We start from the raw sequence: 11,753 nt of genomic DNA, 5'->3' as shown, positions 1-11,753 counted from the left end.
AAATATATGTGTTGGTATGACTGATAAAATCCAGAGCTTCAACGACTGGTAGTCGTGGGCTAGCTCTCCGCAGGCCAATTTCATTTAAGTGGTTTTCCGTCGCAATGCAAAAGTAATCGTACACAAGACGTCTTTTTTTATGGAATCTCGTGATGGATCATAAACGGTAGTTTATTAATGTTATATTTTTAACATATTTTCTCTCGAATCAGACAGTTTGATTTCCCCATTTGCGTTTATTTCTGTTTCAAATAACTTGCTATATTCCGCGCGGGCGCTATACTTTTTTGGTTTAAAATAGAAAGTCGAATTTAGCGATTTTTACCAAGTTGACCCAGCCCAACCCGACCCGACCCAACCCAACCCTGGCAAACCAAACCCTGCCGGTGGATCTTAATGCGTTGTCAGAGTGACTTAGGTAAAAATGGTTGTAAGAATTCTTTAAGGAATATTTCAACGCCAGTGCTACAGGTAGATGATTAGGAAGAGTTATCATGGGAGAGTTAGCTCGGTGATTTGCCTGAAAAGATAAAAAATGCACCTAAGTCATTTAAGTGTGATTCGTGGGACAAATGTTTTTGATGGAGTAATTAACCTAAACACACAGTAATCAGCCCGAAGGTCGGTTAGTAGGTGATGGTAGAGATCACCTAGTACTAAGCTCTATACCGGCGTGTGAATATTCACACATCAGGGTAGGGGAGCCATTTCCAATTCCTGGGCCACTTATAGTTTTCCAGGAAGATCTAGTTCCCGGAAAATCACTTTAGCTTGGGTGGAGCTGCAGGTGCCCAGAGTGCCTTGCCCGGGAACCGAACCCGAGACCCTCCGATCAGCAGTCCAACGCTATACCCACTGGACTACTTGTAGGTAGACTAACCTGCGAAAGTATATGTGATGCCTAGTGTGTATTGTAAAATTTAGAGAAAGAAATGTTCTGGTTTATGAGATATTGAGAATATTGAGAATTACTTTTTTTCGTGTGAAAGGACGAGGCTGGTGACGATTGTGGGCCCTAAACTAGGCCATGAGCATGGGGTACATCTACATAATACCCCGCAAGCCGCCGCAAGGGCGTGTGGCGGGGGGTAAGCGAAAGGTTGAATACAGAGGAAAGAGGGGTTAGCGGTGTTTGTGCCAAATTTTAGTAAAAAGATGTTCTGGTTTAGGAGATATTGTGAAGTACTTTTTTATTTTTGGCGTGAAAGTTCGACTCTGGTGACGATTGTGGGCCCTGGGTCCTAAACTAGGCCATGAGCACGGGGTAAGCGAAAGGTTGCTGATAGAGAAAAGAGGGTTTAGTGTTTTTTGCCATATTTTAGAAAAAAAAATGTTCTAGTTTAGGATATATTGTTGTGCTTTCTTATTTTTTGTGTGAAAGGGCGACCGAGGTGACTTCACTGGGCCCTGGATGCTAAATTAGGCTATGGATGTGGGTTTTATGCCTACGTCGTGATAGAGTAGGGAGTGCCGAGTGTTTTTGGTGATTTTCAAGAAAAGTACTTTTCTAGTTGAGCAGATATTTTCGAAAACGGTTTCGTTACGACCTCTTAGTTTTCGCCATAAAAGACTATCTCCCGCTTGTGCTAACTTCAGTGTAGATGTCTTTCTAAGGCTGTACATCAGATACATCACTCATCCCGGTCTTACAGTTGCGAGTGATTACGGGGTGTATCACTGAGTATAATATGTGCGTTGTAGTGAGATTACTGCAATGGTTAAGGGGATTTACTTAGTTACTTCGTGCAAAAATATTTCCGTTGGTATGACTGGAAAATCCAGAGCTCCAACGGCCGCTAACTAGTCGTGGGCTAGCTCTCCGTGGGCCAAGTTCAGTTGACTGTCACCAACAACATTCATGTAAATAAACATATAACGATCGCGGTCCGTTAGTGTGAAACTTGTGAAAGGTCAAGCGGTGTGTTAGTAGAGCCTGATCCATGTCAAAGACTTTTCTTCGTAATTAGCAGAAATTCAATTTTAGAAGCTGATACTATTATACCTTTACTATGAGTGTAAAATTACATAGATTCTCTTCAGTAAAATCCAAGAGGTCATCCGTGGAATTAAATAGAATTAAAATCGCCAATGAAAAGTCCGGGGATGAAATCAATGTAAATGATGCTTATACAACATTTAAATATAAAAGAGAAGCATCTGGAGACAGTGGTGAAGCGGGCACAGTTTTCATTTTTCCTCGGAATTGGCCAGAATGGAGTGATATCGAATTGAACGCAGAAGCGTGGATAAATGAAGACGAAGAAGATAAACAGAAAGTAAATAACACATGACGGCGGTCAATGAGTTTTCGAATGATTTTCTATTTATTTAATATAATTCAGATACAGGCATCTAAATTGTATGTTCAAATGCTAACCTATCGTAACGATGAGGAGGTATTTGATCTTAATTCATCAAAATACACTTGTACAATAATTTCACCCTTGAGAAGTGTAGTTCAAAATATTGACTTTAAGAATTCAATGGGTTTAATATCAACCAATCTTCAATTACCTTATCTTTCACGTGAATTAAGCACCGGTAAATATATTTGGTGCACATGTATAGTCAACTTAGGAAGGAATTTATATTGAGATTAGAATTGTTTAAATTTATGCATAATAACTACTTTAACTTCTCTTTAAATCTCTATTATACCCATTTATCTACTAACTGGTATAAATTGTCTGGGTTATCCACGCTTTGGCAATGATACTTAAATGTGGCGAAACATCTTTCAAAATGTTTACAGAGCAACCAGCACGATTATTATTATGACCCTGAAGGAGTTTTGCTACCGCATACTCAAATGAGAATTTTGGATTGCTGGAAGAGAACAGCTGATGCTTTCCAAAGTCCATGTATATTGTATGATGACACTGTTAATGCTATTGACATCATCTCTCCCAATAAGCATTTGCTCAACAGCCGGGTAATGAATGAGTAACACATCTTCAACCAAGAAACATATATCAATAAATTGCATTCTCTTATTACATGATTTTTAAATGTTTGGTTTAATTGCAGTGCATGAGATGGGTAATCTCATCGATTGCAATGGTGCAAAAATTGGCTGAAGATTCCCCTTTTCCAATTGAAGGAGAAAACCCTCAATATACCCCAAATGGAGGAGCACTTTGGAGGCCTTGGCATCACATATACTCTAATTGCAAGGCTGGTAATATCCCCCACCGGCCACTAATGAATCCCAGTGGAAAGTACATTGTACGATTGTACTACCTGGTAAATACATTTATTGCACCTATATTGGTATTCATTTACCTAGTTATTCAAAATTGCTCCCTAATTAAGAGGGAGATTACTGAACTATGGCATTCTGGATGGGTGCAAATTCTCAATACTTAGTGAAGTCCAAAAAAGTATCAGAGATTTCTTTGCCTGACTTTTTTTAGGCACATCAAAGTACATGATTCTTCCAATATTGCATCTCCTAATATGTGTGCTCTCCTATTATTCTTGATCCAATTCATTTCCTCACTTTTGTCTTAAGGTTTGGGTAGAATTTTAAGAGTGAAGCCATTTCTTCATCGGAGATCACTTAAATAACTGGCCAATATCATCTACTGATTGTAGGAATGTGGGTTCTCCAGCTGAACTTCCGAATGACACCGGTTTTATCTGAGCAGAAGATAATACAAAACTAGGCTGGAATGCCAATATCTGTTTTATAACTGATTTAAACTTATCTGGATATCTGCCTAAGCTGATGTGGTCTTGACTGAAATAATAGGACAGTAACATGAAATATCTGGGCAGAATTTATTGCCATTGGCCATAGCTAGCCTAATAAATGCCATTCCCAACTTATTCTCTTGTATTTCAAAATGATTTCTCTAGTTTTCTGGAGTGTGCTTGTATTTAATTTTGATTTTATTTGAGCATTCTTGAGGATTGATTTTAAAATTTACTTACAGTGATGCCCTCAAAATATCAAGAAATCTTGACCTCTTAGGGTTAGTGAAAGTTCACTCCTTGTCACGAACCTGAAATGATCCCCCCCCCCCATTCCTTAAAAATCCAAACTATCAAATTACTCACCAATCCATTATGGCCGAAATAACTTCAGCTGTTGGTTCACCTCCTTAAGAACTACTCTCTCTAGTAAACAAAAGGAAGGTAAGGCATCAGTTCAATCAATGGCCAAACTAAATGCTAATAATCGCTGTTTTTAATATGTATTTGTCATTATTCATGAACACCACTGCATTATCTTTGTCTTCTGTCTCAAGAAGGCTCTTGCTCAAAGGGCAATGTGCAAAAGGCAGAGAGTTTTAGTGGGCATTGGTATTTGCTCTTGGAAGGGGTGAATATTTTCATGATCTTCACTTATAACCATCATTTATTGGAATATGACCAGAACAGCAGTTATTCTCCATAAATCTGAAAAGAAAAGGCCCCAGATTAGATACTATGGAAATATTGAAATTATTCAGTTGGTAATGATAAAAAACGAATGGAGAATATGAATAGTTTAGCTAAGTACAGTTTGCTTTCTGGAATTTCCCAGAGGTCAGCTATAAATGAAGTAATATACATCGCATCCTCCAATATGACTCCCATCTCCTGTCATAAAGCTATCAGTGACAAAAATTCACTTTCCCCACTTTAATTCTCCCTGTAGGTTTTGAATCCCCACCATTTCACTCTAACCTGTGTCTACTGATTCTTATGTGACGAACTAAATCACCCTATCTGCAAGAAAATTAATGCCTCTCCGTGCATTTTACAATATACATGAGTAACTGATTAATTTTATTATGTGGCAACACATAGGTTGTGGAATAAATTTGTACATGGTATTATTATTAAAGGATACATTTATTTGGTTCTCCTAACAAAATGTAACCTGACACTCGTCATTACAATAAACCATTAATCAATTCTGCATACTCACTCCAACATCCCTATCCTATTCCTACTGCTTCTTTGTTTGCATAACATTCTCCCATTGAACAACCCATCTCCAATCAAAATGCTCTGCATCCATTTTCCTGCCTCTTTTTGATTTTTCCCAACCATCCTCTGCTACTATGCCTATCATTTCCTCATTAGTTTTTCTTTCTGTTCATTTCATTTTTTCCACCCTTTCCCACACCCACATTTCAATAGCCTCTAATCTATGCTTGGATCACCTTTCCTCAATGACCACATTTCTGCGCCATAGAAAACCACGCTTATGAATATTTTTGACTGGTCATTTCCTGGCATTGTTTCTTTTCTCAATATCTTTGTCATAAATACTATCCTCCTTTTCGAAGCTTCTTTGCCTAACGCAATTCTTCTTCTTATGCCCACACTACTTAGACCATCTTGGTCTAAAATGCTAATAAGATACGTAAAATGTTCTACCTGCTCAACTTTATTAGCTTTTACTTTAGTATTTAAATTACCTTCCATTTATCACAGCCCTAGTGTTTTGGAATTTTCATAGAAACATCCAAATATAGTCTTATTGGTAGATATCCTTGGTAAGAATTGCTTTCACAATTTTAAATTTAAAGATTACAGACATGTTTTTTGCAATGAAATACAAAATCAGTTGGAATGAATCAATGAACTCATTTATGGAGGAAAACTTGTTCAAACTAGAGAGATAATATGTATTCAAATATCATGATATAGTTAGTATAACATGTTAAAAAAATTGCATAGGGTCACAGTATTATTTTATAATTTTGTGATAAAAACAGTAATTCCTGGTGCATGCATACCATGCACTACTATCGTGTTTAAATGACACATTCCAATGTTTACGTGATAAATGAAGAATATTGGGGCCAAGAGTTGATTTATGATTTCAAAGTTCCACTAAAACTAAATTTTCAAAGTGTTGGTATTTATATCCTTTAATGGATGCAACCCATGGGCCTGCCTCTTATGATTTACCGTATTTTCCCATCGATGACGCACACTCAGAACTTTGTGGTTATCATGAATTTGTATGGATACCGCGCACCCAGGTCTTCATAGTTATCTTGAACGTGTTTAGATGCTGCGTATCTGTATTTACATATATATATATATGTATATATGCGCGTAAAAATTGTATATAGTGTGTGTAAAAATACGTATACGTTTGGATTTTTTCAATTTTTATTACATAACTCGCATCATCATTTTTTCGATTATCTGAACATTTTTGTATAAAGAACGCACGTGTTATCGATGGAAAAATACGGTATTCGATATATGGTACTGAAAGACATATCTCAGAAATTCTCAATGCAGATATTTTTAAAATGTTAGATCATGGCTATTCAGACTTCGGAGCTACATTTAATTCAATTATGTATGTTAGCATCTACAATTCTGTGTTGAGTTAGGAAGGAAAAGGTTGCAATCTGCCTAGAAGCTATTTTGAGCTGTAAAACTAAATGGACTGTGATAATAATTCGTATTTATTTCACCATTGGTAAGCTACATTTTCATGGCTATGCCCAGTCATAGTACAAAAATAGAAACAAAAAATAAATAGAAAAGGATTACATAATATATTTGACAATGAGTCTTCCAAAACTCATGGATGCCGTGGTTAAACTTTTTGACAAGAAATGACCCTCATTTTGAATCCTGCAGGAGAGGTGATAATTTTGCGTTGTGAGATGGTGATTATGTTAAGAATTCTGTTGAATTGTGCAGAATTAGAATGGTAGGGACCTTTTAGGCAAAGAGAGCTGGGCTATTAATTTGAGTATGTCATTGAAATTATTCATTTCCATCTCATTGGGTGCTAATTATTGCAGCTAACCCATGAACATGCCAGAGCGAAAAACACCACAAAAACAGAAATTTGCAAAGAAACAAAAGTACAGAATGTTTTAAAGTAATTACTGCTATCAATGGCCATGAATTTGTAGTAATTGAACAATTTCGGTAGGACTGTGAATTGCAGTTAAAGAATAGAGAAAGAAGTAGGTATTATCATATGCATGTATAAAAAAATCCTTTCTTCCAACGCATATGAAACCAATTTTTGAGCCACTCAGCACATCAAAGAAGTCTCTTATTCCCTGGAAAAGAAGAACATTTTTCAAGCACATATCATACATGCAAATGTTTCACAGTAAAAAATAATAAAATAAAACTTATTGAAGTCTATTTTATTATCTAACTTCCCTTTTGAAAGTTTTTTGTGCAACTTATCATGGTATTAAGTTTTAATCTTAATCTAAATGATTATGCCTAAAAAAGTAAAAAATTTTCTTTATCAAATTCCAAAAGAATGCTGGGTTTCAAAGGAAAATTGTAGATTGTCTAGGTTGATGAAAAATATGGCTACTTGCAAAAAGTACAAATGTGACCCTGCTAATCAGTTTGAGTATTCATTGATTAAATAGAATAATAGACACATTACAAAATGCAATGAGTCCTTTCATAATCAAGAAATTTGGAATGATCAAAGCAAATACAAAGAAATTTGGAAAACTATCAGAGAGTCAAATCATCAGAAGAGTATTAATTCTGATTTTCAACTCTTGGATTCTTATATACTATTAATGGAGGTAGTTTGCTAATAAATGATTTCTATCTCCACAGTTCTCTCTATTCATCCTCCTATTTCTCCTTTGATCGATGATTTCTGCCACCTCTTAATGTGGCTCATTCAGTTAAGCATACACTAGCATCAAGCTCTTGAAATTCATTATTTCTCTCGCCCTGATCTGATTTAGAATTAATGTTCATTTTCAAAATCCAAGCAGCATTTACTTCTGGCTTATGATGGTATTCCAACTAGCCCATAAAATAAGTCCTATCATACAGTCAAGTTCCCACTTTTAAAATTAATCAATGAATCTTTAAGGCCTGGTAAGTTTCCTGCTCCTCTCAAAAGTAGTTTGAGCTATTCCTCTTTTTAAGGGAAAAGGTTATAAATTGCAGATAAATGCACATTGACCACTTTCCTCAATAAACTTATATGATATAATTTTTAAATTGTCTTTATGCTCAGACTAATTCTCAGAATTCATTATTCTCATCTCAAGATTTTAGAAAATTGAGTTCCCCCTCCATAGTTACTTACCTTGTGTTCAGTGGAACACTGGTGGACCTAGACAACAGATAAGAATCCTTAGCTTTATTGCCTGATATCTCTAAGACCTCTGATCATTTAACCATCAGCTATCATTTCTGAAACTTGAAGAGTTGGTGCAAGAGCCATACCATGAGAGTGGATCAAATCTGATTTAAGCGAGAGGTAACATTGTGTTGTCCTCAATTAAGGTGGGACCAATTTTGTTTCGCCTCTAAAATAAGTCACCATGGGTGTACCTTAAGGTATTAGAGCTGTTATCCTCTATTGCAACAATTATTATTTCTTTTGTTTATCGATAACCCTCCAAGCATTTCCAATTCTGTACCTGGAGTACTGTATAGTATGCTGATGATACAATTTTTTAGTATCTGTATCTTTAGTTGACAGCCTAATTTTAAGATCAATTGGTGTGGCTCTCCTTCTACAAAAGTGATGGAAATCAGAATTCTTGCCTTCTCAGTGTTGAAAAATTTAATTTACTTTGCTACCAAAAATAAAGCTTATATTAATATCTCAGTGCATGCTAAATCTATCTCACAAAATGCAAGTGCTTGTTTCATGGGTATTACTGAAGATAGTTGTGTATCATAGGATGGTCATATTCAGCAACTCTGGAGTTAGCTGAGTTCTTTGTGTTTTCTAACAATTCATTCAGCCTACCGTCAATTATGGGATATTACAGTCAATCTATTATGGTGAATTCTATTCTTATGTTACTTTCAACATTCTCTTGTGGAGTTCCGCACCCAGTATCAAAGTATTTCAAATACAAATTAGGGTCTTCCCCTCTTTAAAAAATGTCGCATCGTACCTCTCCCTTTTTTGTATATGTATGCAATAATTGTACATGTTGAGCATAATCTTCCAAGTTATGCAACTAATGAAAGTTAACATTGTCACAATACAAGAAGTTATACTGACCTCCAACGAATGTACGTAAGAACTAGAAATTCTGATTATCAAAGAACAAAGACATATGGACTTAATTCTGTTTAATAACCTCCCTAATTGAATTGAAAATGCAAATAAAATATGATTGTATTTAATTGTTAACTTGGAGACTATTGACAGAGTAATTATTCTATTCTTTGGATGAATTACTTCATCCATAAATTTCTTTGTATAATTTCTATTTTTGATATGTTTTACATTTGTACTTTCAAATCACCTGACAAATAAGTGCTTAATAATTATTTTATTTAGTGATAAAAATAACTAGACATTTTAAAACCAAATTCAAGCCCTGCTGTTGAGTTCTGTGTAAGAATATCAATGTTTGGACATTTTTTATAGTATCCTACTTGTAGATGCACTATATTTCCTTTATTTGTTTATGCAATATACTTCATTTAATGGAATTGAGTTTCACCTATTTCAGGGTTGTTGGAGAAAAATTGTTGTGGATGATAACCTCCCATTCGATTCCAAAGGAAATATGCTTTTACCTGCCAGCACTGTCAAAGGAGAACTTTGGCCTATGCTGCTATCTAAAGCACTACTAAAAATTGCTTCTCATACATGGAATAAAATAGAAGATACAAATGGTTTTCATCCTATCACCAGTTTGACTGGTTGGATATGTGAAGAATTCATCAATATGTGAGTTTATTTTGATAATTCATATTAAGAATTGATGATTTGTGCACGTCAATACCATGCAAACCACCAAAAAGTTTATGGTAAGTGTGGCAAATACCAAAGGGATTGCATTAGGTGTGGGGAACACAACTTTATCAATCTACTACTCTCAGTGGAAGATAAACCTTAAATCTGCTGCATCTATTTCTAATGTTTGTTGATCTAAGGACAATTACTTGAAATTTTGATGTATCTTATTGGATTTTCTTTAATTTATTTGCTCTACATTTTCTTATAGTGTTAGCCAAACATTTAACTTTTCTTGTACATAGGTTGCTTGGGTGGCACTTTAGGTAGCGTAGGTACTAGATTAGTGTCATCAGCTGTTCTGTCCAAGAACTCTACATACATTGAGGTCTCTGGAACATTCTGAGATCCTTCATTATGTCTTATGTTGTCTGATGATTCCCAACTCATGTATAAAAGTATTGTAATGAAAGTATTAATCTCATTGTAGATTTTTATCATAGTAGGCCTCTATATGTTCAACCTTTCCTTTATATTTCCCAGCTCATATGTAATAGCTTATAGTGGGACTTTTTTTACATCTAAATTATTTGTAGGGAATTGAAATTCTCTGTATTGCATTTTAACATTAATGTATCTAGTGTATTACTATTTTCCTTGATCAAAGGATCCCTTGGACACTATGCCAAAAGCTATTTATCCATTATATTCATTGCTAAGATGTTGCGGTGTTGGCTTCTTGGGAGGAATCTCACTACTATGTGTTTGTTGAAGTATAAATAATGCATAGGAATACGTAATGCATCGGAATAAGTAATGCATATGAATGGTTTACCACCAATGGGGAAGTATTTCTGTTATTAAATGATAAATACAATTATTTTCATTAATCATTAACCAGGTATACATTGTAATTGATATTGTCAATTTTGAAATGTGCTAGTAACATTAATGTAATTACATAATAAATAAGTAGTAGTAGTCATTAGGGCAGCTGACTAACAGCTCAGGTCATTTGCATCACTCAGGATGGACAGGAAAGTAGGAAGGGTGGAGAGAAACCCAGCATCAGCATTAGCCTACTCTTAACCAAAGGCGCCAAGGGGTCCACAGCTTAAAGATCCATCCGATGGATGGCATACTCACTCACAAGTGCTCTCCACAAATCACCTCACGTAGGGATCAGGTTCCACTGAAAAATATCTGCTAACTCTGGGATTCAAACCCGGGCTCTTTGGGTGGGAAGCCCCCAATAAATGTGTATAACAACTGTTAAGTACTTGATCAACTCAAAAGACCATTGAAATAATGAGTCATGTATTCTGCCAACAAATAAACAGGTTTCAATCATAGCCATTTTTCAACCATATTTTTTTAATTATCCATATTTATTTTTTTAATCTTCATTTGGTTGGAATAATACTGCATATTTTCAATGTTTGTATATTGAATTTATTTTTTGTCTCTGTTAACCTACAAAGTGGTATATCTAGATCATTTTTATGTCTTGAGTCATGTGTATGTATGCACACACATATACTTTATGACTCAGTCACTCAAAAGATATTTGTCACACTGAATTTTCTATTAATTTTTGCAGAGACTTTGATAAATTCAAATTATGGCAACTAATCAGTGGGACTCTTGAAGAAAAAGAAGAAGAAGTGGCTGTGGAACAGCCATCTCAAACAGAAAATCCCCCGCTTACAAGTTCAAAGAAAATTATGAATAAAACGGAGAAATCACCCAAGAAAAAATTGAAAAGCCTTGAGGATAAAGCTGAAGTTACCAAATTAGCAGGAAGACAACAAAAACCAACAGAAATGCTCGCTATTCTGAGCTATTGGAGTGAGGTAGAGTGTAGCAACAAACCAAAATCCACTTAACTATGGATAAATATATAATGTATAATGGGGCAGTTAACTATTAGCTAGGTTACTTCTACCAGTACATTTCAGTCAAAGCCATCAAGCATGCTGAAAGACTGATAAATCTTCTCATTCATTAACATATCTACAGTCACTTTAAATCTCATGCTATTATGACTGCAAAACTGTCAGGGTGCCATTACTTATATTATTATAGGTAAAGAAGG

At 35.2% G+C, this 11,753-nt stretch overlaps 1 protein-coding gene across 1 annotated transcript; it reads left to right on the top strand.

Moving 5' to 3' along the window:
• Positions 1–1,981: 1,981 nt before the first annotated feature.
• On the top strand, positions 1,982–11,544 carry LOC139692067 (androglobin-like). Its single transcript, XM_071590096.1, has 5 exons — positions 1,982–2,276; positions 2,753–2,932; positions 3,028–3,243; positions 9,432–9,652; positions 11,259–11,544. The coding sequence occupies exons 1-5, from the start codon at positions 2,010–2,012 to the stop codon at positions 11,542–11,544; spliced, it is 1,170 nt and encodes a 389-aa protein (XP_071446197.1). The 5' UTR covers positions 1,982–2,009.
• The last annotated feature ends 209 nt before the right edge of the window (positions 11,545–11,753 follow it).

The sequence above is a fragment of the Hetaerina americana genome, unplaced genomic scaffold (genome assembly GCF_022747635.1).
Source record: "Hetaerina americana unplaced genomic scaffold, ioHetAmer1.1.p SCAF_4, whole genome shotgun sequence".
Taxonomy (NCBI): domain Eukaryota; kingdom Metazoa; phylum Arthropoda; class Insecta; order Odonata; family Calopterygidae; genus Hetaerina; species Hetaerina americana.
Note: the sequence above shows the minus strand (reverse complement) of the source record. Positions and strands in the feature narration are given on the sequence as shown.

Coding starts and splice junctions, on each gene's coding strand:
- LOC139692067 (XM_071590096.1), top strand. CDS start 2,010: ATGAGTGTAAAATTACATAGATTCTCTTCAGTAAAATCCAAGAGGTCA. Junction 2,277..2,752: donor ACGAAGAAGATAAACAGAAA/GTAAATAACACA, acceptor AAATGTTTACAG/AGCAACCAGCACGATTATTA. Junction 9,653..11,258: donor TGTGAAGAATTCATCAATAT/GTGAGTTTATTT, acceptor TAATTTTTGCAG/AGACTTTGATAAATTCAAAT.